The sequence below is a fragment of the Echiichthys vipera genome, assembly GCF_963691815.1.
Source record: "Echiichthys vipera genome assembly, chromosome: 17".
Lineage (NCBI taxonomy): Eukaryota > Metazoa > Chordata > Actinopteri > Perciformes > Trachinidae > Echiichthys > Echiichthys vipera.
Window position 1 is genome coordinate 21675551 of NC_139842.1, and position 27105 is coordinate 21702655.

General features: G+C 42.1%; 1 protein-coding gene across 1 annotated transcript; it reads left to right on the forward strand.

Annotated features, from left to right (window-relative positions):
• Positions 1-1537: 1537 nt before the first annotated feature.
• On the forward strand, positions 1538-24712 carry gna13b (guanine nucleotide binding protein (G protein), alpha 13b). Its single transcript, XM_083931620.1, has 5 exons — positions 1538-1835; positions 11686-11915; positions 13973-14023; positions 17070-17270; positions 17509-24712. The coding sequence occupies exons 1-5, from the start codon at positions 1553-1555 to the stop codon at positions 17878-17880; spliced, it is 1137 nt and encodes a 378-aa protein (XP_083787746.1). The 5' UTR covers positions 1538-1552; the 3' UTR covers positions 17881-24712.
• The last annotated feature ends 2393 nt before the right edge of the window (positions 24713-27105 follow it).

Here is a 27105-nt window from a genome sequence, read left to right on the forward strand (position 1 = left end):
GCCTCTTCCCCCAGCAGCTACAGAGAAAAGCCTCTCTGTGTGGTTCTTAAATGAACTTGTGAAAAAGAGAGTCATGATAGGTGGCTGTGTATGGAAGCTGGAGCGGGTCACAATCACCAAGAAAAATGCATTAACAAAATGCAATGAATCAATGTGTGGTTTAAAAGAAAAGTGCAACATTTGAGATTGCTGGTAAATGGACTTGTACTTATATAGCACCTCTGACTACTCAAGGCGCTTTCACACTTGTCACATTCACCCATTCACACAGACGGCAGTGGACATCTACATACCATCTAATCTAACCAATCTAACCATTCACACCACATTTACACACCCATGCACAGCACGGGGAGCAATTCAGGGTTAAATGTCTTGCCCAAGGACACTTTGACACGTGGACCGGGGGAGCTGGGGGATCGACCTCCCAATCTTTTGAATGGAGGACGACCCACTCCACCACTGAGCCACAGCCACCCATAGTTTTGGCGGGTTTTGTTACATTTGGACAGGACGCAGGTCTATGGCAGGGCACATAAAGACAGACAGATTCACCCTCACATTCCCAGGCAATTTAGACCTAACCTAACCCCTGCATGTCTTTGGACTGAGGGAGAAAGTCAGAGAACCTAGAGAGAACCCATGCAGACACAGCACCAGAACCAGATCCAAACCAGGAACCCTCTTGCTGTGAGGCGACAGCGACCCACCACACTACTGTGCTGCCTATTATAAGATACAGTGTGGCAGAATCTGGTTCACTAAACAATAATTAGAACCACGAGTCATACGTTTGTCTCTGTAACTCACAGTTATGTGGTAATATGTTAATTATGGCTTTCTAAATCATGATTCCGAGATACCAAATCTGAATTATTGTTTGCCATAAACAAGTCTATGTTATGCTGCATTCATGTGTTGTCTAAGTAATCTGAAGAAAAAAATGCCACCTCACATTTTACCATTTAAACATGGGGACATGAACATTTTGCTCAACATTCGCCCAAACATTGAAGCATGGGTGCGCTCACGTACTTCATCGTGAGCGCGCCCATGCTCACCACTGTACCTCTCACTTTTGCTGCGTTCATGTATATCGTAAAAAACAACAACTGTATTTTTGACGCACATAAACTACGTCTTGTAACCATGCACGTGACAAAAAGATGCTAATTTGAGCCTCATTCGACTAAAGTTTTTTGTTAAAAGATTTGATATGCTCAACACACATATTTATTCTCTGTTTTATGCATTAACATATCAACATCCCAGGGGGTAGTTGTTTATTTGTGTTAATTCCTTTGGTCATATGTGGAATGGAGACACGGTATTTGTGTATGAGTGGCCAGAATCCAATTTATTGAAGTTTTCGATCTATTTTGTTTAGAAACATTGTCTGGTTTCATTTTTTCTAGAGATTAACATTCTTTTTTTTAAATTTAATTTTAGTTTAGCATCTGAATTCCTACGACCCGTGAAGGCAGCGGCGGACTGGCGTGAGCTCACGCGCAGCCCTCTCCTCGCTGTCTGTATCGATGAAGTTGTTTCAAAGATGGCGGATTTCCTGCCGTCGCGCTCCGTTTTATCTGTATGTTTTCCTAACTGTCTCCTCACAAGCAGCGAGGCAGAACAGCTACGGAAATCTAAAGAGATAGATAAGTGTATTAATCGAGATAAGACGTATGTAAAAAGGTTAGTAAAGATCTTATTACTCGGGGCGGGCGAGAGCGGCAAGTCCACTTTCCTCAAGCAGATGCGCATTATCCATGGGCAGGACTTCGATCAGAAGGCCAAAGAAGACTTCAGAGCCACGATTTTTAGTAATGTTATAAAAGGTAAGCCCCGGTTATATCTCGTGTGTTTATGCTGTCTTGTTTTGACCTCGTGTCAGGTTTCTACTGTGGGGTGTAAAGAGTACAGAGGTGGAAGTTGGTAGCCATGCTAGCTGCAGCTGAACCGATGGAGGGGCACTTTTCTGCGCTCGACAAAGCTAGTGTGGTTAGCTGGCTTAGCCACCAAGAAACGCCCATGTTATTTGTGTTGGTCTAAACGGTGGGGCTGAGGGGGACGGAGGCTCGTGCAGCGGGGGGCATTGTTTGTGTTTACCCACAGAGCTTGTGGGGCATTACTTTTCTACTTTTGGGCAATGTTAAGTCTCACACAAACAGCGTACTCAAGGGTTTGACATTGTCCCAGTGTTTCCCCCATGGCTACCACTGTCGTATACGGAGAGAACATGACACTGAAGTCATCTGAAAAAAACCGGCCTGTTTACTGTAAACTTGTCCATCATTGGAGACCGTGGTGTGACTGATCTACGACAGGACTGAACCCTTTTTGACTGACAAGTAAAAGAGCACTCTCAGTCAGTCTGGTAGGAACTGTAGAGCCATGCATCATCTTAGGAGACATCTTTGTCAAGATATGTAACTGTGTTTCCAGGTTGTTGGCTGTACAGTGGCTGCAATGTTAGATGTCACTGTGTTTCTGGATTAGGTCTGGTTTCTCTAAACGGGTTAAATCCACCTATTCAGGCTGAGTTTATAAAAAAGGGACATTTTCTGACCGTACTGTTGCAGCACAGACTGGACATGTTGGTCAGTAGTTTCAGCCGTCCTCTGATAGTTACAGAATCACTTCACTAAACTTTCCAGTCTACAGTGCATTGGCGCTTAGCATAACACTGTGTAATCTGCCAAGGGATTTCATTAACGAGTCAATTGAGTTATGCATTCCTCTGAAATGTACCCACAATATGTTTACCCAATATTTAGCTGTTCCACAGAAATTACTGTTGCGTCTGTCTGTCACTGTCTTTCTCCCGCTGCTTGTATCACAACACTGACCCGTCCTCCTCCTCTAATGCCAGCAGCACAGCAAACATTGCTTACCCTGTTATGTGGAAAGAGCCTGTTGCTGTTCCCCTTCCACATCACTGTGTAAAACTGGTTGCAAAAAGAAGTCCGATTGTATAGAAGTCAATGAGAAAATGAGCCTACTTCTCACTTGATTTATTACCTCAGTTAACATTCTACTAATGCGTTCATGGTCTCCATTTTTAGTTTCAAGTCTTCTTCAGCACAATGTCCATTTAGTAAATTATGGTAGGGGCGTGCGATATTAACAAAAAACAATATCCCGTTATTTTTTGGGTTTGCTGATAACAATAATTGACGATATTTTGCACCCCTCAAAGGGGTTTGTAACAGCATCAAAAGCCTATGGTACTAGCTTCCTCTTGTTAATAGTATATTAGATGTTAATGATTATATTGACAAAAAAACTTCAAGAAAAACAGGTCTTATTTATTAACTTATAACTGAGCCATTCAAATAAGTGTAATCCAAAAACACTGGAATCACCAGTGCAAGTATTGAGGTCAATCAGTGCAAGTATTCATAAACCATTTCAGTGGCTTATAGAATTTACTTTCTGAAATATTGTACCTAACAAACAATCATGAGACCATTTTAAACTGACACTTCCCTCTAATGTAAACAATACTCATCCTATTTGAACTACAAGGCATGAACTTTAGAATGTGGATACACATTTAACTGCAGTGCTGTGTTTTCTTGTCGGTACCTAAGCAGATGAATGCTGAATATTCTTCATATTCTGTACGGTGGTTAATTCGCAGATTGTGAAACCTGTTGGTTGTTGAGCCCTCTTGGACGGAAACCGCTTTCCGACAGATTGCCATCTTTTGAGCATCATCTGTGTTTTCGAAGACAACCACCTCCATGCGAGGGAGGATGATCCACGTTTAGCTATTAAATGTAACAACGCCGACGCCGAGGCTGGTAGAGCTTGTGTTTTGGTTCCTGGCACTGTTTGTTCTCTCATGTTAAAGTTCAGCCATACATGCAGCTACGTTAGCCTGGTTTGTTGTTGTAGTTGTGAAGCGTGAACATGGCATGCATTCTCAATGTTAAAGCGACGCAGTCAGGGTTAGCGAATTGAGATTACATTTCCAAGCCACACATGCACACAAAACCCTGACAAAACCGCCCAAACATTTTGGCTGAACACAGTCCATTCTGGCCACACCAGCAGTGGTCTGTCCAACTAGACTTGATCATGCAGAGAATGTGTGGCCTCTCAAAAAGGGTGTTTTGATTTATTTTTTGGGAAAAATGAGGGACATACTCGATATTGTGATTTCACACATTGTTAAAACAACAATTCAGTTACTATCTTAGGAGATATATATCACACCCCTAGATTATGGTCCCATTTAGAGTGAAATAGACAATAAAGCAGGGGATGCTTTAGAGCGTGGCTATCTTGTGATTGACTAGCCATGCTAGCGACAGGATAGAGGTTTAGCGATTTATCCATAGAACTGTGTACATTAAAATGGCTGTGAACTTGTTTTTGGGTGTTGTCATTGTTGAGTTCTGGGGCCTCTGACAGTGTGTTTTTACTCCATTTAAGTTATTGTAACATGCCTGAAATTGTCTTTATCAGTGTTTGGTTGCACCTTGTCAACAAAGCTAACCATGGCGAGCTATCATTAGCTGGTAACTTAGGAAAACTGGCGATTTTCAGCCTGCTCTGTGTCCAGATCTTTCAGCTCACTCCTGGATATAGTCGACCAGATGACTTACACCAGCCAGTTGAAAAACTGTTTCCCCTTTTAGTGTTTAGCTTAGCACAGCACCATATATAAACGATAGATATAAACAGCCTGAAACTGCTTAAATGGTAAATGGCCTAGTTTTCAAGGCGCTTTTACACTATGTCTCTATTTCATCCATTCACACAGTCATTCATACTAATGATCATCTAATCCATGTTAAAACACACTAACAGTGGTCCAATGCTCTCTTGTTGCCGTGTTTTATCTTGAGGTTCTTAAATTATTTTTTTGTAACTTGACATTTTATGCAGCTGGAAACTATTTTGAATAGTATAAGATACAAACAGACTCTGACGTCATGGTCAGGGAAGAGCAAGAGAACTTTCTGAACTTTCAAATCCACGCCGACAGATACAAACAGATTTTGAGGAGGGCTCTGCTTGACCTCATGTTTGTAGTGAAACTTGGTTGCAGCAAACAGAAGTAGACTTGCAAAGATTAATGGATTAGGCCTAGTCGATCGACAGAAAAGATATTGTCAACTATTTGCATAATTAATAGAGTAATTTTCTGCAACAGCAGAAAATGCTGTTTTCACCCTCAGAGATGAATGTTATATTGTATTACATACATTAAAACTGGGATGGACATTTTTCAATATTTTGTGACATTTTATGGACCAAATAATGAATTGAGTCCTGTTAAAAAACATGTGTAGATTAATCACTAATGAAAATAATGCTTAGTTGCAGCCCTAAATTGAACGGTCATCGTTTTCTTGTAGTTTGCAGATCTGGAAAATAAATGTCAAACATGGTTCCATCTGTAGAAGCATTTTGCATGATATTTTCCTTATTCTCTCGTAGTTTGGAAAGCCCATTCCTTATCTACTGTAAATTAAGTTAATGTAGCAGTTGCAATTTGCCCCACAGTTGTCCTGGGTAACGTATAGATACATGTGGGTGCTCCGTGTTGCCATTTACACCAAATATACACAGAAAAAGAATCCAATGACACCCCTGTGATCAAAGATGAGGTGTATCTACACGTATCACCAGGTGCATTTGAGTGTTGAAAATGATTTATTCAAAATTTTAATTAAACAAATAAGTTTTAACAGTTGAACATTTGACTGTGAAATGGAACCACCGTTGTGCTAAAAGGAAAAAATGTGCTCTCCGCACAGACCCTGTAGGGATGGCACGCTAATATACATGTATAAAATAATAAGTAACTAATAAGTTATGGTTTTAAAATAAGGTTAGTAGATGTGATTTCTGACCTGCTTCATGTAGATTTACAGTATCCAGGTTACTACAATGCATGTGTACTTATTAACACTGGATTTCTCTTTGCAACCTGGTTTCTCCTTGACTTGGCATAGTGGGGGTGCTGATGCAGAGGCCCCGCCAAAACAATGTAGGGTCATATTGCAAAAGAATAGTTGAGCCCGGCTCGACTTTTGTCACAGTGCAGTGTGACATCTCTTGGCAACACGCTATGTTGTAGTGTTATCAAAAATATTGATTGTTTGATTGATAGGCCTATCGATTCTGAATATTTGAAACGGTTTTCTGCACAATCGATACTCTCTTCTCTCCAACAGCGAGTTGACACACACGCACACACACACACACACACACACACACACACACACACACACACACTCTCACAATGCTGTCTTCTCATCACACGTCTCATTTGGTTTGGTTGAATATGATAATTTGCAAGTTTTGTCATGGTTTTGGTTTATAAAAGATGGCAAGTGCAGAGCTTCTGCAATAGGAATGCTGTTTGGAATTGCTTTACATTTGAGGCAAATGAACAAGGAAATTCAAGTCTACATAATATCCCCATGGTTTTGAAAATTATATTAAATATCAATATTTTACGTGGTACTGTGTCAAAGTTAGAAATTTCTGTGGATTTGATTGGATGGATTGTTTTTACTGTGGTGAAAATAAAAAATATCCAATCAGTTTGGAGGATTACCACGCTACCATGAACTGGGGTTTTTCCCCCGCTGTATCAAACTCACAACGAACCGTCAGAGGTGATTGGTGCTGCACTGTGTGAAGTGACTATTAATAAGTCAATGACTTACTAGAGAGAGGAGCATCTATTTGTACTTCCATGATGTCACAGGGGCTTCTGGGGGCAGTTACACGTAAACTCCCTTTGAATGAGTGCAAACGGGGAAGTGAAGGCTGGAAAGGCTTGCACAGCTTCAGTCATGGGGAAGTGACCGATGCTAGAGGCGGTTAAACTGAAAAGGAAGCCGTTTCACCGTGTCATTTCAGGACAAAAGTTAAATCAGTCGGGGGTTCAGGGGACTTTTTTTAAGCAGCCCTTTCTGTGACGCATCATTGACAGTTACACGTGTCATTTCTTGTTGCAGCCGAGTCAAAAAAAAAAAGGTACATGCTGTCATGAAATGAAACCTATCATCCAGCATGACGAGTGGATAAAAGCAACCCCGTGTCATCGATGCTGCTAATTCAGGTGTCTTTCCCAGCGACACATCTGACTGCCCCAGCTGTCACTCAGCTCTGTCTGCTGTCAGTCACGCTCTGAGAGGAGGAGGACGGCGACTGAGGCTGAAAACACAATGAACCTGTTCTTTCATCTGCCTCTTAATTTTGTTTATTTTAATCAATGAAGACTTTAACTTAATGTGATCTAATATAATATAACACTTTACTCTCCCTACTGACTAAAGCATTGTGCTGTGTAGTGCAAAAAATAAAGTTAAGAAGTTATGCATGTACTAAAAAAAGTCAGATGATAACCTAACACTCTGCTGTTATCTATTAGAGATTCACCACTTCATAGCAGGGTCAATACTGACTGACCTTATTAAACAGACCAGTCATTAGCCAGACGCCACATGTCCCATCCACATTTAATACAGTTTCTTCTTCAATCCCCTATCATTATATTGAGCCTATTGGACCCCACACCACGCCTAACTGACAAGGAATTATTAATTTTGTTCATTTGTTTTTTTCTGATAAACAAGTATAAACATATGTATACATATATGACAGTTACAGTTGAAGTCCCTTACTCATTTATGTTAAAGTTCTAAACGTTGTAGTGTTATTTTATTATATTGTTTATCTTCTCATAGGTCTTTATCCGTCAAAGACGGCACATTATTCACTTCAGTTGTAGCTTATGAAGTTGTGGTGAAACTCACTTCCAAGAAGCCTGTGAATATTCTAATTTGTCCAGGTCATCGTTAACCCCAAAGCAATTTCAGTCAAAAGCAACTGTACTCTGTTATTTGTCTAGGAAGTTGTTTCACCTCTCATCGAAGAGGCTTCATCAGTTCATGTACACATCTGACCAGGCTGGGACTGGACACATCCAAGAACTGCACATTGTCGAAAAAATGAATCAATCGAAAATATTTCAGGTCTCTGAAAGAGATGTATCAGGGCTGCAACTAATAATTATTTTTCATTGTCTGTTAATTTTCTTGTTTAACTGATAAATCATTTTTTCTGTAAGATGTTTTAAAAACAACAACTGTACTACTAGCTAAGCAGGTGATGTCTGCTTAATAAATGATAAAATGATCAGTCGACCATCCAAATTTATGATTTATATATAAGGCCAGATGAGGCAGATGTCATCGCATTATTATGTTGATATTTATATATTATCCATATTTCAGTACGACTGCACAGTACATTATTACAAAATCAGATTTGATTCCTATTTCTGCTCTGCATGTGATATCTATAAATTTAAATACATAAATAGTATATACTATAGTATAAGGTAACTGAAAGGAAAGGCCAGTATCAGAGCAGGGCTAAACCCAGGTTAAGAAAAGGAGAACTGATCCAGGTAGAATAACCCCACCTCCTGGATGTAAGAGACTTCAATTATTTCCGGACACTGCTTTAGAACTTTTTTCCCCTGGGATCTTACGATGAAGTGTTGTTGTGAGGTGCTGTAGATCCAGAGTCAACGGCATTCAGGACTCCATGCAGACTTGCTCAAAAACAGAGCTGAGATCAGTGTCTGGAGGGAGACACTGCTGCTGGCTGTACACTCAGACAGACAGATGCACACGGATCTAAATATGTCACAGAGACAGATATTTCCCTCACAAGGCGATGGGGACCAGCAGAGCTAAAGGAGAATGAATGTGTGACGGAGACCATTTCACTTCAGCTGCAGTTCGGAGGGACGGATGATTCACAGCTGGCTGATGTAGCCAGCTGGTGTCATTTCCTTTGACTAGGGATAAGAAATCTGTTTGTGTTTGTAGTTATGCTAAACGTTTTTAAAGCTGTAAGATATATAATGTAAATTAGAGTTGGACGATGTGACCAATATATAATATATGGTGGAACCTGACTAAGATGTGTTTGATGAGTTTTATTTAATTTCTGTGCAGTTTGCATGGGTTTTGTTTTGAGTTAAGGCGATTTAGCTGAAGTCTTAGGGAAACCTTAACTTCAGAAGGTGTACAGCTGTATTTTTAAGAAGAAGAATGTAAGAATATGTCTTTGACAGTTAGTGAGTTTACTTTGCTTCGCCTAGTTACTGGACTGACTAGCTGGAAAATTGTAACATATTGCCCAACCCTAATTTAAATATTGTGTATTAGGTTCCTTTTGTTCAATTTTAAATTTCATCAGGCTGTATGCAAGCTCCTCTCAGGCCATATCTGACTTTTATCTGATTATGATAATTACCTAAAGGGGCTAAGAAACCATCTTTCGGATTATATGTTGTACAATTCATCAAGGAAATGACTAATACAAGAATAAAAACACACCCAACACTCCTATTTCTATGCATGGACATTTTATTCAACCTGTTAAAGTTCATGGGTGAATATTACACATTTAATTAAAACATGATTTCACGCTTTCACTCCATAGAGTTCACCTTACTCATCTAGTCATTAAAATGGTGCAGAACCAGCTAACGGCTGAGCACACTTCCATAGACCATAGGTGCTAGAGAGGTAGAATTCAATTCAATTTAATTTACAGTGCCAAATCATAGCAGAAGCTATCTCAAGACACTTTACATATAGAGTAGGTAAAGACCACACACCCTATGACTTATATATGATTTACAGAGACGCAACAATTCCCCCGTGACCAGCAACAAGTCACGCTATCTTTAATAGAAGTAGTAATAATTATTCTAAATATTATATACAGTATTAATCAGCAATCTTGTGCATGCGGTGGCGAGGAAAACTTTTCCTTTAAAAGGCAGTCGAACAGACCCAGCTCTGTGGAGGACGGACATCTGTGTTGACTGGTTAGGGAGAAAAAAAAGGAGAAAGAAAAAGAGAAAAGACAGACAGATGGACAGAGAGAGACAGTCCCAGAGATCCAAGCAACCACAAAAGTAATGTGATGTGAATATGACTTATATGTCATGGCAGTTAATATAGTAGAATACTAGAAACAACTAAGGTGATAGAATATAGGCGCATTTCCATTAGTAATTATGAATTAATGAATACAGTTCCACCAGTTAAATTAACAACGAGCAATAAATTATATGAGGTTGGAATATGATCAGGTCGTGATGGTATTTTGTGCGTGGCGTGGGTGGATGGATGCGGACGCTAGAGTTGTTTGCCTCAGATCCTGCCTCAAAGACTCCCATCTTTGTGCATGAAAGCTGCACGGCTCTGCACAGGAACCTAACATAGACTGACTCAAATCCTTGAGCTGTCAGCATACACACACACAAACGCCCTGCAGCACACACACAAACGCCCTGCAGCACACACACACACACACACACACACAAACACACACACACGCCCTGCAGACAGCTGGATTATCCCACGTGTTGCGAACAGCCAAGGAACATAGTGCATTGTCGGAGCAGGCTTGTTTGAAGGGGTGAAGCACAGTTCACAGAGCAGTAATGTAAACTCACTGCCTCAGCACACTGTTCATCTCTGCCTGGGTCAGAAGCTTGGGCTCAACCAAAAAGAGCTTTTTCTTATCACTGGATCACCGGATCACCGGATCCAATGTTTTGATACAGTAATGTATTTTTGAATACCTTTGTCTTTGCAAAAAAGTGTTTAGTTTTCCTTCGGCACTCCTGTCAGGAATGAAGACTTAGACTTATAATATTGTGCTGCCACTAACAACTGCTTTTCTATCGGTTAAATTGTCAACTATTTTATCGATTCGCCAATTAATAGAAACAATGAATTTCCCCCCAAAAATCGAATTGACTATTTCATTTAAGTTCATTTTATTTAGACAAACGGTATGCCATTGTGTAATGCAACACAAAGATATAATATTCTGAGATGTGTTTGTAATATGTATTAGACCTGCATTGATAAACTGGTGGACATGTAAATGATAACAGCAGACTGTATACATGATCACAGAGAGCAGCAGGGGTGTAGATCCCACTTCTGTCCAAATGCTGGCTGTGATGCACAGTTTTTATATTTGCTGACTGAGAGTAACCTGACTCCTCCAGATGGATGGATTCGCATGTGCTCTGCATATCCATATGGGAACTCTCGGTTGGAGATCTTTTGGGAAGAGGCGGAAATACTGGATAAATCATCTATCACCATCATGTTGGTGGTAGACAGGCCAAATCAACCAATCAGATCAAAGAAGCGCATGAGTACTAACAGAGCGTTGAGGGACAGTAAACAACATGTGGGTAAAGGATATTTTCTGTTTGTGTAACGTGAATTTACAGATAAAAGACACAATATCAGGTGCCAGGTTCATATTTCAACAGACGGATCCAGAGAAAAAAGCGTTAGTGAGCGGCTTGCTCGATAGCTGCTCTCATCTCATCTGCTGAAGCAATTAACAACTGAAGCTGAAGCCGCCATGTTGTTTACACTGTACAGTCGCTTCTCGTTGCGTCACACTTCGAGACACCTAAAAACCAGAAAAGGTTGAGAAACCCTGCAGTGATTAGGGCTGTCAAAACTGGTGTGATGTGGGAAGTTTTTGGTACAGATTTCTTTTTCTAAAAGAACAACATCTATCCTACGTGATTCCTTTCAAAGGAAACGTAGGCAGTAATGGAATCTGAATACAATACAAGTCTGACATTTTTCCCGCCTGATTCAGGTATTCGAGTGTTGGTGGACGCGCGAGAGAAGCTACACATCCCATGGGGCAACATGTCCAACCAGCGGCACGGAGACACCATGATGGCGTTTGACACCAGGTCGATGATGGCCCACGGTCACGGCATGGTGGAGCCTAAGGTTTTCCAGCACTACCTGCCGTCCATCCGAGCCCTATGGGCTGACCATGGCATCCAGAACGCCTACGACCGCCGCCGAGAGTTCCAGCTGGTAAGTAAGGGCGTTACCCAGCGTCTGTGTAACGATTTAGCCGAATCTCTGACTCGTGTATAAAGTTGCTCTATAAGCCCTGCTTCAGTATTTGCCCTGTGTTGCATTGGCCATGATGCTAACTTTTACGGCGAGGGGGCTCCGAGTGCACAGACGAGCATTGACAGCAACAGATAAAGCCTCGTCCTCACAGTAAAGGGAGCAGAGCTGCAGCTGCTGAGCACACACAGATGGACACAGACAAGCTAATGAAGGGCTGCTTCTCTCCCTGCTCTCCCCCACCTCCCCACTCCCTTCCTTCCTCCATCTCTCCCTGCTCTTCACAAGTTTAGATTGTAGTCTTAACAGTGTCTCGCTCACAGGATAATGATCTTTAACTGTCCTACAGGGAAATTAGCTCGCCAAGCGTCTGTGTGGAGCAGCTTAGATTCAAAGAGCAGTTAGCGCACTGTACGTTGGTCTCTCTAACGTTACCCTGTTAATACAGCTACTGTTAATTCATTCTGGGATGCCTCTACATGTCACTTCACACACCGATTTCCTGTTTCCTACAACAACTTTCTCTTTAATTATTAATCCACCTGACGAAAGCAACTTCAACCAAAGGTGCCTCCCCCCTCGTGTGCATTTATTTCCTGCAGACTACACACAGTAGCCCGAGGAACACCAAGTTTTGGTGGTGTATCTTGTTGCCTCGTTTTGTGTTTGTGTCCTGTAAGGCAATTAAAGTATCAAGGGTGTGTTTGTGTCCTGTAAGGCAATTAAAGTATCAAGGGAGTTAAGAAAAAAAAAAAGGATTACAGAGTTTTAAATTGTGTGGGAATGATTCAGTCCCTAACTTTTTATCCATATAAGAGGCGGATCAATGTGTGCGGTTTCCACTATCAATTTATTCAAAACAGTACCGATATGTATTTAATGTGGCCAATTGATCATAACAGGATGCTACTGATATCTCTATGTAATAATGTCTGTCTGGCTATGTTCAGCAGCAGTTTCTGTTGGCTCCTTTAAAGGGAACTTGTTCAACAATATACGTAATCATGCTATTTCCAGCCATTTGTTGTTCATGATTACCCATCTGAAGTTTCATTGTCCTACTTCAGTCCTATTTTTCTTTGATCATTTGATGAATCAGTTTGTCATAAAATGTCATAAAATTGTGAGAACTAACCATCATTTCCTCAAATCTGAAGTGATGTCTCCAAATATCTTGTTTTGTCTGACCAACAGTCAGAAGACCAAATGTATTAAATTTACGTTTGAGAGACAAAGAAGCAAATCTTCATAACGGAGCAGCTGGAACAAAGGAATGTTTTGCATTTTGGCTTCAAAAGTGATTGGTCATTAAATATGGCTGCAGAGCTTAATAGAAACTCATAGTCTTGTTGTTTGTTGTGTTTGTCACATGAACATATACACTGGTATAACCTCTGTTTTCTGGTTTTCTTAATCCTTTGAATAAACTGAATATCTGTTTGGGAACGTATTAGCACCCGGTTGTAAATGGACTCACCTAAGGCCTTATCTAGGTTTAGGCAACAAAAGTACTTTGTAACGGTTTGGCAAAAAAATGGGTGCAAATAGCTTTGTTGGATACTGACAGCAGGTGCAAATAGCATCTGCCTCTTTGCTTTTTTGGTCACACAAAACAATAACGACATTTGGAGATGTCACCATCACCTCTGGGAACTTGTGATTGGCCTGTTTCACTTTTTACTCTAGTATTTACTCTATCACAGCTCAGTCAGCTTTTAGGAGTTTATTTTCCCACTCAGTGGTGATGTGGGGTGGGATCACATGACCAAGTAATGTTGATGTAACTCGCTATCAACATAGAAGGGAGTTAGGGCCATGTGAACTATGACAATAAGACATTAAGTCATAAAAAAATTACCAAATCATCATTGTAATCTCTCTCTCTCTCTCTCTCTCTCTCTCTCTCTCTCTCTCTCTCTCTCTCTCTCTCTCTCTCTCTCTCTCTCTCTCTCTCTCTCTCTCTCTCTCTCTCTCTCTCTCTCTCTCTCTCTCTCTCTCTCTCTCTCTCTCTCTCTCAGGGCGAGTCAGTCAAGTATTTCCTGGACAATTTGGAAAAGCTCGGACAGTCGGTAAGTCCCAACCACACTGCTGAGGCTCCTCCAGAGCTCCAGACTGCGTCACATATTGTGACCAAAATTTGAGTGTGCGACTGAATTTTACATCTGTTCGCGCATGTGCGACCAGATGTCTCAAATCAATCTGTAAGATGCTAAACAGCAACAAAGAGACAGATAAGACAGGAACAATATGTAAGCAATCTAAGAGGATAGTACTGTCAGCACCGTAACACAAACACGTGAGCCCCGCAGCTTCTTTAACATCAGGCTAAGAGTTAGAATCGCAGTGTTGGGACCTGACGGACCCAAAGCCTCCGTATCTGACGAGCTGCCAACAGATTAATTGACTTTGTTCCTCCGCCCAGCAGAGCAGTAAAGTGTGAGTCGATCTACTTAATAAAACGTAACTGTTCTGTGAGATGAGGGAGTGGCGGTTGTCACACCGCTTCTTATCTTGCCCTTTGTGGAGCAGTGCCGTATGTTGACAGGCGCGGAGCGGGGCCCTTTTAGACGGTGAGGCCTGGGGGAAGGGGCCTCTCCGTGGTTACCATAGGCTACACCGCAGCTAACATAAGTACTATGCAAAGACGATTGCAGCACCACCACAACTCTCTGCTAAAATCAACCCCCCTGTACAGAAAATACTGAAATTTTAAATTAGTCTTAAATGATCTTCTCGTGTAAATTCCGGTTTGGCTGAGATTTTGATCATTTTTACGTTTCAGGACCCCTAAAGTCAGAACAAAAGTAATATTTGTCTCGTTTAACGGATATTCCACCTAAATATGCCGACACATTTGACCAGGCATACTGTAAAAGACCAGGGGGCGAAGGCTAGCCCCGCAGAGGAGCCAGGTGGCGAGATTAGCACGGCGGCCATTATTAACCTCTTGGAGCATCTCCGTGCAGCCCTCTACCCCGAGAACAAAGCCCTCTCTGCCGAGTTCAAAGCCTCCATTTCAATGCTCGAAGCAAAGGTGGACCACGTCCACGCTCAGAAGATAAGCTCCTTTCGAGGTAAATGTAAATTTACAGGACAAGCGTCTGCTAACGCTGGAGGCCTCCTGTGCCACATTAACAGAGAGCAACACTAAGGTGCTGGCTAAAGTCAGCGACCTGGAGTCCCGGAGTCGGTGCAATAACATCAGAGTGAGTGGATTACCAGAATCTGTTGAAGGTCCGCTGCCCACAGCCTTCTTCGCAGAGCTGCTCATGGAGGTTTTCGGGCAAGGCTTCCTGGAATCACTGCCGGATATATATATATATATATATATATATACAGTATATATATCATCTCGTTCTTGTTGTCTCGTCACACCACTCCCCTCATTCTGAATCTATGGTATATTTTTTAATATTGTACCGTCATGACAGGCATATTTTGCATCTTCAAAAGTTGACAATAAAAATATGACACAGAATTTGAAACAGCACATTGTAATTTCTGCATCTATTATTGATTTACCGTGTGTGCCCCTATAATATCTGGTTGCGCCCCTAAAATTTTCAGTTGGGGGCCACAGTGCTCCTAGTGAAAAAAGTTAATCTGGAGCCCTGTCCTCTGATCCCAAAGCCTCAGCAGGCCGGGTGCCTGACGAAGCAGATGTGTGAGAGAGCACCGTTTGTTGAAAAGAGAAGTGAAACTGTTGTCTTCCGGTCCTCGGTCATGATTCCACACTGAGTTGTTCCAGTGTACAGTCACTATTCCTCCACGCAGCTGCCTGCTGGGACAGCCCACTGACAGGATGAGTTCAATACTGTAGCTAATGCTAGGAAGGAGAAAAACTGTGAGGGCGGTATTTGAAAATAAAATGCAATGATTTTTGGCTCTGTGGTTTCACAAATTCATGGATAAAGAAATGTATCCAAAAGCCTGCTGAAATCAGCCAACAGAACAAAAGACAGGAAACGATACCTAACCAACTGGCTGCTGGTAGTTTCAATAAGCCGTGTAGAAACAGAGAGATGTGGTTGTGTCACAGTCCAACAGCCCTTTACAAATGTCTAAAAAGTCAGTCAGTCCTATCTTAGTCATTTATATGGGATGATGCAGCAGTGCTTTCTTGAACACTCTTGATTGTCTTTGAATAAAAAAAACAATAATTGACTTCTGTTTTACCCCGGAAATTCAGAGGAGTCAAAGGACTTTTTTCAGCCCAGAGTAGTGTGCAGTCCTCCTCACAGGCTGCATATCGACCTCCACCAAGAAGGCAAAAACAGTAAAAGCTTATACGCTGTGACCTTGGAAACAATTAGAGGCGAACTGAAACTGTACCTGTGTCATTTCCAAACTCCAGTGGAAATGACACTCTTGCTTGGTTCGTTTTCGAGTTAGTCAGTTTTCCGTTGGCCTGAAAACAGAATTGAACTGCAGGTCTGAAAGCCTTTGTAATCCGTGTTGTTCCCAGACCTTTAAACCATATTCGTTATTTGGGAGTGTGTTTGTGTGTTTGCACAAACACGGCAGCATGGGCTGTGTCAGCGATGAGTCATCACCTTTGGAATGCTATGAATTAGGATCTGAACGAACACACACACACACACACGCACACACGCACACACACACACACACACACACACAGGATTGGGAATAATGTCACATCATATTTGGTACCATATATTTAAAGATGCACTTGTTTTATTTGCCTGGGCTCGATTGGCTAAGCCTTGCAATCAGGATAAGAACTGCCAAGTCTTGCCTCCAACAAACTCACACACTCTCTCCTGAAGCGCCAAATCTGTTTATGCACTCTGGTATTTCAGGAATGCAGTGTTAAACAGGGATGTCCCCAAAGCTGCAGCATGAGAAGTGTGTGCACAGTTTTTATCTGGAACACAAATGTTCTTTTGTAAATGTCTTTAGTGGGTTCCTCTTGAAAATATATACCAAAAACCAGATTTTGTTTTCCAGCCTCTCAATGTTAAAGACCTTAAAATGTACTTACCGACACGGCTTAAACACTGTTATTATATATGTTTTTACATATTTTATTTTTTTATTGCAGTTTTCATTCAAGATCTGTCAAAAATAATAATCAGTCCGGTGATCTGCTTGTAGGCTTATCTCCCCAGCCAACAGGACATCCTCCTGGCCAGAAAGCCCACGAAAGGCATCCACGAATACAACTTTGAGATTAAGAACGTGCCCTTCAAGATGGTGGACGTGGGCGGTCAGCGCTCAGAAAGGCGGCGCTGGTTCGAATGCTTTGACTCGGTCACTTCCATCCTCTTTCTCGTCTCCTCCTCCGAATATGACCAGGTGAGTCGCAACTCCTAACTGTGGATAAGAGAGACTTTACTATAATACATTTATGCACAGTGCAGTACAGTACATAGAGGAACGCAGCTGTGCTTCTCTGGTCCTGATGAAGAAAGACAGACTCGTCCCAGGCACTGAGAAACAAAGTGACTTTCTCACTCCCCGTTAAATACTTGCTGCTCATACCAGAAGCTCACCTTTAACCCCAGCACACATATCTGCACTCTCTCACCTCCAGGTGCTGATGGAGGACCGGCAGACCAACCGACTGAGCGAGTCGCTCAACATCTTCGAGACCATCGTCAACAACCGCGTGTTCAGCAACGTCTCCATCATCCTGTTCCTGAACAAGACGGACCTGCTGGAGGAGAAGGTGAAGCAGGTTTCCATCAAAGACTACTTCCCCGAGTTCTTGGGCGACCCCACGAGCCTGGATGATGTCCAGCGCTTCCTGGTGGAATGCTTTCGCAAAAAGCGCCGCGAACAGCAGCAGAAGCCGCTGTACCACCACTTCACCACGGCCATCAACACCGAGAACATCCGGCTGGTGTTCCGCGACGTCAAGGACACCATCCTGCACGACAACCTCAAGCAGCTGATGCTGCAGTGAGGGGACTGACCAGGAGGAGGAGGAGGAGGGATGGGTGGAGGCAGACGGGAAGTGGGTGTCGAGGTGCCTTTTTTTTCCTTACCCGTAAGGGGAGCGAGTCCTTCTACCCATTCATCCTCCCTCCTTGACTTTGACCAGCTCCTCACTTTTGAACTTTGACTGTGTATTAAAGCCACCACTACTACCGCCATTCCCCCCACGCTTGCTCTCTGCCTTACTGAGCTTGTTCACTATGACTTGTAACAGCCGCCTTTGGCTCAGAGCCCCAACCGCCCTGTGACCCTTCAAAACCACTGTAATTGACCTCTTAACCCCGTCCCTGTCCATACTCTGCAGTGAATCCCCCTGACATCTTTTATGGTATTTCACCACTGTGTTGTTCACATCCACATGCCTTTTTCCCTATGCTGCTCTGACCACTGTTGCTAGGGAAGGAGAGGGGGGAGGGCCTTGTTTTAAATTGCCGTTACTGAGTCGTTGTCATCAGCGACTGTTGCCAGGTGTTGCCTTCCTTTTTCGGAACTTCTTTTGTTATGTCTATGGTTTTACGTCTGCTCTCCACTGGCGCTTGGTGATGACATCACAGTAGGGATTTCCTCTGAGGGCAGTGGAACTAACACACATGCACACACAGACGCACACACACACACACACACACACGGACACACACGGACACACACACACACAGATAGGAATTCCAAAGTCCACTTAATTCTAGTTTTCTAATAATTTTTTTTTCCTTTTTCTAATATATGAATATACTGTATGTACCTATGCATTTTTTCTTTAACTTATATTTTATAGGGGTTTACACTTTGTGGATTTGCTGTTGGACTCTGTTACAGTTAACTGGATACATAGACCACTTGTAAAATTAAACACCGCGCTATAAGGGTAGCCAGCGCAGGGTTAACATAGTGACATGTTTTATTTTGCTGTTTCTCAGGGCACATCGTGAACCCCACTTCGCTGTGGTTTGAAGCCAACCAGATCTCGCATGCCCCCGCCCTTCCACATGAGTCATTCTGATGACAGATTTCATGGTGTTTTTTTCTCTCATGCTTCAAAAGCAGAATAATTCTCGGTTCTTCAACCAGGACCATATTTTATAAGCAAGGCTTGGACAAACGAATCATATCATGGCCTCATTTCTGCCTGGTATTAACTTGTGATCTGTATCTAGATGCGTTATCTGGATAATGACATTTGCATTTAATGACCGAACCTCACATCCTGGCAGCTCCCTCACTGAGACTGCCGCAGCTCACATGCCTGTAAATGTCAGCCTGAGTTTGCCTATGGTAATGACCATTTATAATAGAATGCTTCATTTCATTACAAATCTCGTTTCTGTTTGCTTTCAGACGGAGAAAGTTGCGATTCTGTCCAGAGAAATGAAACCTAAAGTATTGAGTTAAATATAAATATCTACATTTTTCATGTCTGCGTCACCTTCGCTGCCAATACTGTTGTTGCCACGTCGTCTGTGTGCAGTTAATGTGTTGTTCCCTATCCACATAACATCCAGATACCATATATTAATACCTAGGTATATTGGGTCCATGATATGCTTATATTGAAAATAATTTTATCTTGCTTGCTTAAGGCATCTTTTATCTTGTGGGAGCAAAAAATCTGCCCCAAATGTCTGTAACGGGACAGAAAGAATGCCAGGAAAAGTATCCGGTTGACTGCAGCTGCTTGTCTGCACGCCCACTGCCTCAGTAGTGCACACAAACGGTAAAAGCAGTGTTCACATTAAACAGAAATGGTGGACATGTCCAGTGTCTGTCTGCATCACAGCTGCACTCTGAGGTAAGCACGACATTCGTCTGTCCAATCCTGCAGAGTCCATCATTGCCAAAAATATTTCAGATCAAAGGTGATCCCAAAAATTTCCCAAAATATCAAATGTGCCCAGCTGAATTTGGATGTAACGTGTACAAACACTGCACAAGCTGTAGACTGAAAATCATTGTTTAGTTTGAAAATGTCCTTCAGTGACGCCGTCATGTAGCTGTAACGCTGGAGCTGTCGGGTGCACAGTGGATCTTGGCTCATCTTAAAGCTTCCTAAGGGGGACTCTTAGGAAAAAAGGTCAAGTAGCTGTAGTAAGAGACTTGGAAAAACAGCAAAGGATGTTGTCCAGGTTCAAAATGGCCAAAATGATTCTGAAACCCTGTGGAGTGTCACATCCAATTCTGTAGGTTTCTTCTCTTTATCAGAAAAAGAAAGAAAAGTTTTTCCCCCCTTCTTCCTCTTAGTAGGATCACCACCTTAACTGTTGTGTATTTTACAAGTGGAGAGGTGGTTCAGTCTTTCGTCTGTTGTCTCGGATCAGTTTTTTATTTTCTCAATGGTACCTGTTGCTGCTGTCTGCCTCTCCCTTCCATGCACCCGAGTTAAAAACAAAAGGGAAATGTCACTAATTAACCTGAGCAGCCCCTCTCACTGTTGCGTACCGCTTATGTACAGTTATGTTGTCTTCTTAACTGCTTTTCTCGTGTCTAATGTATCAGTTTGTATCTCTCACACCGACCTCACTCTCCTTTCTAACAGCTGATGTAACCTCCCGCACAAATTTGTACGTATGACCGTGAGTGTTATTTTAACTTTGCGGATGGTGTTTATTTAAAGAAGAAGCAGGCGTCTGGTGACCTGGCTTAAGGTGTTTAGGAGAAAGTCCCAGCACTGGGTTTCCTCCGGATGGGTTGAGACCACAGATACTAAAGTCCTGGAGATAACTAGCTCCACTGGTTCATGCTAGCATTTCTATGTATGTACAAGGATCAAAGGATCCGAAAGTATTGAATTTGGCTGTTACATTCCCTTCACTCTAAAGCAGATTTACAGAAAAGGTTTTATGTTTTCAGTCTTAACAAAATGGGCACAGTCTTGTGACATTCTACATGCATCAGCATAGCATGCAACAGCTGATGCTGTTTGACCTTAATTTGTACTCTAATCCTTATTGTTGTGTTTGCTAAAGGCAGCTAATCACTGAAAAGACTGAATAACACCCCGTTACCCCACAGCCACTGACACTCCGACCCCTCTGATCTCTGTCAGATTAGGTCTCCAGCGTCCCTCCGTTTTACCCCTTGTCTACACTGGATGTGTGTCTGCCTCCTTTTTGGTCTTCTGTCTGTTTCTGTCAGTGCAGCTGTCTACACAGACGCTGGAACCGCTTAACTTTCACTCACACACCTACAAAGGCTCTAAAGGAACATAAGTGAAAACCACAGACTGTATAAAATATGGACATTGTCTCTGACGTCACCCATATGTTTGTGAAGAGCGTTTGTGAAGCTCAATGTGGGCAGCTCCAGCCCTCGCCATCTTGGCAGTGCCTGAGTTCGCCCATCTCCCAAGTTAACCAAAAAATGGGCATATAGGTGGGGCAAATGAAGCCTACAGAAGCCACCTATGATGGCACCCACCTGTCACTCAAAGTGGTCACAACCTTAATTATGCAGAACGTTAGGCCTCAATGTAATTTAAACGGGTGAGTTGTGTAAATATCACCTCCTATACAGCTGTTATGAACGCGAAAATTAGCTCTAGAGACAAGAACTGTTCTTTGTACCAGACTCATTTCTGTTTTTGTTTTTTTTAATATGGGGATTTGTGGGGATTGACTCACTTTTGGAGCCAGTCTCATGTGGCCATTTGATGAAGTGGAGTTTTTGACACACCGTGTTGGCTGCTGTCTGATGACCCATCAGAAACCTGGCAAAAAAGGATCTTGCTCATGTCCCCTTAGAGGCTCAGCAATGACCCCACCACTGTCGGCCTCATGCTCTTGATCACTTTTTAAATTACAACTCTAAACAAGAGTTAGAAATGTCACTATGCTTCTATGAATTCTGGATGGCCATTCGAGACGGTATCTAATACCTGGATCTCCAGTTCAGTGACTGTACATATGATTTACTAACTCCAAAGAAGTTAGTGTTAGTAACTTGAAGTAATTTAACCTTACCAGTGTCGTTGCAACTTTCAGCTCCCTAACTACAAATCATTTCTACTTGACGAGTTTGGCTTTTTTTGTGTACTTGCAAAGTTTTAGGTGTATAGGTGTCTATCACGGTTCATTTTTGTTATTACATCTATACAAATTGATTTAAAAAGTCTGCTTTGCCTTATAACTTCAGTGTTATAATTTGTAAATGTCTGTCTGTTGGATTTTCATACTGTGCAAAAATGAATGGAAGTCAATAGAAGAGGGGAAAAGCATATTTCTAAACCGTTTGCAACATGGTTTGATTTGTAGTGTACGGGCTAAAAGATGCTGATCATTTTTTTTCTGCAGCTTGTGTAAAAATGTGTACAAAATGTGTGCCGCTTCCACTAAAGGCACAAAACCTGCCACCTGTCACTCAGCATGTGTGTGTTAGCATGGAGCAGCACAGTCACACAGCTTATTTTTAGTGTGTGTTCCCAACTCTAAAAGAGGAAGTTGACCAAAAAGGCTGTCAAAAGCTCAGTGAATTCCTCAAAACCGCTGCGCCAGTCAGCATGATTCTTCCTGCGTCACTCTGTCTGCATCTGGACACAAACGCACTGTGTCCTGCTGCTGCGTCTGCCTGGAGCCCAGCAGGGGCCTCTTTGTCTGCATCCAGACCGTTGTGTCATGTAATGACTTCGGGCTTGTTGTTGCACAAACAAACAGACGCCCATGAAGTCATCGCAGGACTGGCCTGTACCCTCACATGGCTTTATGTCAACTCCGAACAATCTGGGTTTGGACTATTCGAGCACAGACAGCGTATTGTCACATGGGAGCAAGAGCAGATGGGCGAGTGGCAACGTCTCACGTGCTGATAGACTCTGATGTCACGTTTCACCGTCGTTTAACATCAGGGCTCCACAGTCTTGAGTTGTAGCCTGCAGCAAAAGGTCGCCTCGCCCTTCCAAAGCACTTGATCGACTGTCTACAGAAAGTGATAAGTGGAGAATAAAGAAGACATTAGTTCTAAGTTTTATTAGTATGTGTAACCAAATCTGAGATGGAAGATAACATTTCAGACTCTCAACTGCATCTCAGTCTTCTTCAGCGCCATTCAGGACCCTCCTCCGACAGAGACCTCCTCTTATCCTTTGACCTGTGAAGGAAAATGTCAGACCCCCACTTCGTTATTTATTACGTAGCTCAGACCAGTGGTGGCTCTGGACGTCCACCGCCACATATGGACCCCTTCAAGCTGGGCTAGGCTGTTTATTTTTGGGTGTTGTTGGTCAAAAGATCCACGGTAATCTTTCATCACATTGTTATGCAAGTGTTCCGAGTGAAAACGCGTCTCTAATCTTGCCTGTGACAGGAGACCGTGGCCAACCACAGGTCATTTAAGAGAAAGAGAGAGCGTTCCTGTTGGCTCAGGACATAGAGGAGCGCGGGAGAGCTGCAGGAAGAGGTCTCACTCTGCTGCAAGTTCTGCTGTTTTTGCTTCCCTTTTTACACACTGCTGCTTTAAAGGAGCTGTACTCAACCATCAGAAAACAAATATTTCTGTGTAAAGATCCAGTGGAGTAATGGCGTCCTGAGCAGAGAAGGATGCCACTCTCCCCCTGTTTGAGGTTGTGATCTGAGTTTCTCTGTTTGATGTGATGTGAAGCCGTGAAAAAAACATTGCTATTTCACGTACTGGGGTGAGAGCTGTGTGGAGGCAATCCCAGCCCACATTGTTTTCATCTTTCCAGTGTATTAATTACAGCTCCTTTAAAGGGTTCAGTATACTTTAAACTCGCTTGTACAACGTTCGGCCACACGAAAGAGTTCTTGGATTTCACACTGCATCACACTTCCTTCTCCAGCTCTCTCTAAGAACTCTCTCTTTTTTTCTGTCTTGCAATCTATGAATCATAGAAATTGGGTTAAGAATGAGAGCCCTGATTACTTTTACACTCCGACCAGTTACTGTGCAAAATAATCGTCTAATGGTCTTATTTAGAAAGTTACAAATCCCATTGGACGCAGCCCCTGGCCTATAATTCTCTGGAAAGGAGCTTCAGGTGCTGTGAGATGATGAAGAGCACTTTGAAGCATAAAGACTCCACACACAAACTCAGTCTCTGCCTTAAGTCTTCAGCTTAACGTCTCTGAGGAGTTTCTCTCTGCTCTCACCTGGGTGCTCATGAGTTATACGCGTTCTCAGGCTTGATGGGTGACTGTTTTATGTTCACCATCTGCCTTTCAGCACCCACACGGATCTGTCACCGCATTGCACGGGGAGAGGAAGTGCCATCACACCCCGAGAAGAAGCGTTTTTCTGTTTTGATTACTGCCACGATGAACCTGATTCTCATTTTTCTAACACTCTGCCTTCTAACCCTTCTGTGGTTTCCACTGGTTTTGTTCACCTGCCCTGTGAACCTGACATGTCTGTCGCTAATGTTTTTCTGCTTGGAAGTAGAAAAGAAAAAGCCCTTTTGTGCGTGTTGTAAATACCTGTGTCACCTTCCATAGTCCAAACTATGCAACAGCACTGCTCCACAGCCATGACTTGGTGTTGTGTTGTGTTCAAAGGTAATCCTGATCTGACTGACTGATGATTCTCGTAATGCCAGTGTCTTATACAAATATAATCACGTCAGGAAAAGAAATCTGCAAATGATTTGCCAAATATACTGATGTTTAGTGCCTCCTTTTCCAAGCTCTGCCTCTACTGTCCAATCGTGTAAACAAAGGTTTTATACGGAGTTTTTAATAACGGTGCCACACAAGCAGTTTGATGGACTCATTTCAAGTCATTCAGATACATTTCTCCCAGTTTTGCTATTTTCAGATAGACAAGCTTTCAATGTACAGTCTAACTTATGCTGTCTTACACTTCTACTCCTAAATAAATCAAACAAATAAACTGTTTTTTAAAAAAACAACATGTATGTCAGTGTCTGTGTTGATGAGTTTCTGCTTTGTACAGAACTCGTGGCTGTTGAGTAAAAAAGAAAAATGTTTTGGTAAAACTACTGTTTTGGTTTATAATGCTGATGTAAAAAATAATTTGTTTTACAGCATCATTAGGCAATCATTCTGATGTTTTATACATTAAATATACAGTGGAGATCAAAATCAGAGAGCAGGTTATTAATACTTCATTTATTCTAAAATATTGTTATTTGTTTATCGTTCAGAATTCAAAAGAATATGTCCTAGCATGGTTTTTTTAAATAACTAAGGCACTTCAACGGAAGCCTTTATTTTGTGAAAAAAGCAGTGAGGAAATTGGGGGGGGGGGGGGGGGGGGGGTCCAGTTATCTCCCAGTTATGGTGTTAATCTGCACCTGGTTATAAAGGACTTAATTGTTGGACACACCCTATTTATCTGCAGCTCTCCTGGTTACTTTGTAAGATGTCAGCTGCTCTAAGGCGACTGAAACCCTGAGACAGCAGGTTGTTCAGATGAAGGCCAAAGGGACGACCTTCTCAGCCATCAGAGAGAGGTTGGGTGTTCACAGTCTGTGATTTCAAGAAGATTGAAACTTTACAAGGACACAGATTAATTTGTGAAGTTCATTTGAAGTCCCTCAAATGTCCACGTTAAACAAGTGCACGAGAGGACAGGATTATGAGAAGACTCTCAATGGGGAATCAGTTCAACACTGCAGCTGGAGTTGGTCTCCAGTTCAGTGCTGAACAGGACAAGGATCCGTCTCTGCACACAGTTTCTTTAAGGACTTTGTACTGATAGCCCACTCTGCAGTGACCAAACCTCTCATCAGCAGAAAGAATAAAAAGGCCAGACTTGCCTTTGCTGAGGAGCCTGTTGTGTGGACAGAGGAGAACTGGTCCAGAGTGTGTTTCAGTGATGAGAGGACGTTCTATTTATGTGATTGATTTATAGTGATTCATGATGCATTCATAATGCTTCATGGCCACTCATACACTATGATATCTGATACACTATACCAGCAGTCATAAAACATAGATGTGAATAATCAATAGTAATTTTTTTTTTTTGTCTTCTGGATGCTCTTGGCTAAATATGGTAAACTTGAGGTTGACTGATGGGCTTTGTAATACATTTTGACTACCTACACCCATACACACCAACAATCAGCTGTAATATGGCCTCAAAGTGGGCTATAATAGTCCATGCACTATAATAAGTTATCATTGTATGATGTTTATAATGCGACTCCATATGCATCTATAATAATACATCCTTTAAGTAAAGTGGGATGCATTTTCATTTATTTAAAAGAATCTATGCTGGATTATAGAACAGTGCTCATAGTGTTTACCAGTGCAGTCACAAGACATTATGAATGCTTCATAATTCACTATGAATGCCCTCAAATGCATTATGGTCTTCACAGAAAGGGTGACTGATATGGATTATATATTCGAGTGCAACTGTAGAACCTGCTAAGTATCCATGTCTGGTATAATGCTGTTATGGGGTGGATTATTCTACAGGCATTAATCCCATCATCTCCAAATACTGGATCAATCTACTGTGTTCTCAGTAATGCTGCCCTCAGGGCAGGGAGTGTACGCGGGACGTGGGATTGACCTCAACATTTAACATTCAAGAAGCTTTATTTATCACCGAGGGAAATGACTGTGCAACAGTTTCAATACAAAGGTGGGAAAGAATCAGAGTAACAATAAGCATAAATCAAAACATAATCAAATCAAAATAAAGCTAACATCAAATAAATCAAACAATTAACTCAATGTGACAGAGTGCAGCAGACATTGTGGTTAAATTTAGGTATATACAATATACAACAATAGGCAGCGTGCAGTTTAGCAGCAGATTAAAATAAAATAAGTTCAAACTAAATAAGTGAGAAGGAGCGATAAGTTATAAGTGTTAAAAATGTAGCAGCATTTCTTACTGAACTGAGTTACAGAACAACTAAATAGTACAACTAAATAAAGTGATGCAGGGATGATATAAAGTGATGCAGGGATGATATAAAGTGATATAAAATTATATAAAGTGATATAAAGTGACATTTTTCTCAGGACACAGTGTCTCCACTGTTCCTTACCTGACGGGGGGGAGATGAATTATAAAGTTTGATGGCCACCGGAAGAAAAGACTTCCTCCGGCGTTCAGTGTTACACCGAGGGAGAATGAGTCTATGGCTGAAGGTGCTTCTGCTGGAGGTCAGCAGCTGGTGGAGAGGGGGAGAGTTGTTGTCCAGGATGCTGTGCAGTTTAGACAGCATCCTCCTCTCAGACATCAGCCTTGTATACAGAGCAAAGCTGCTCTT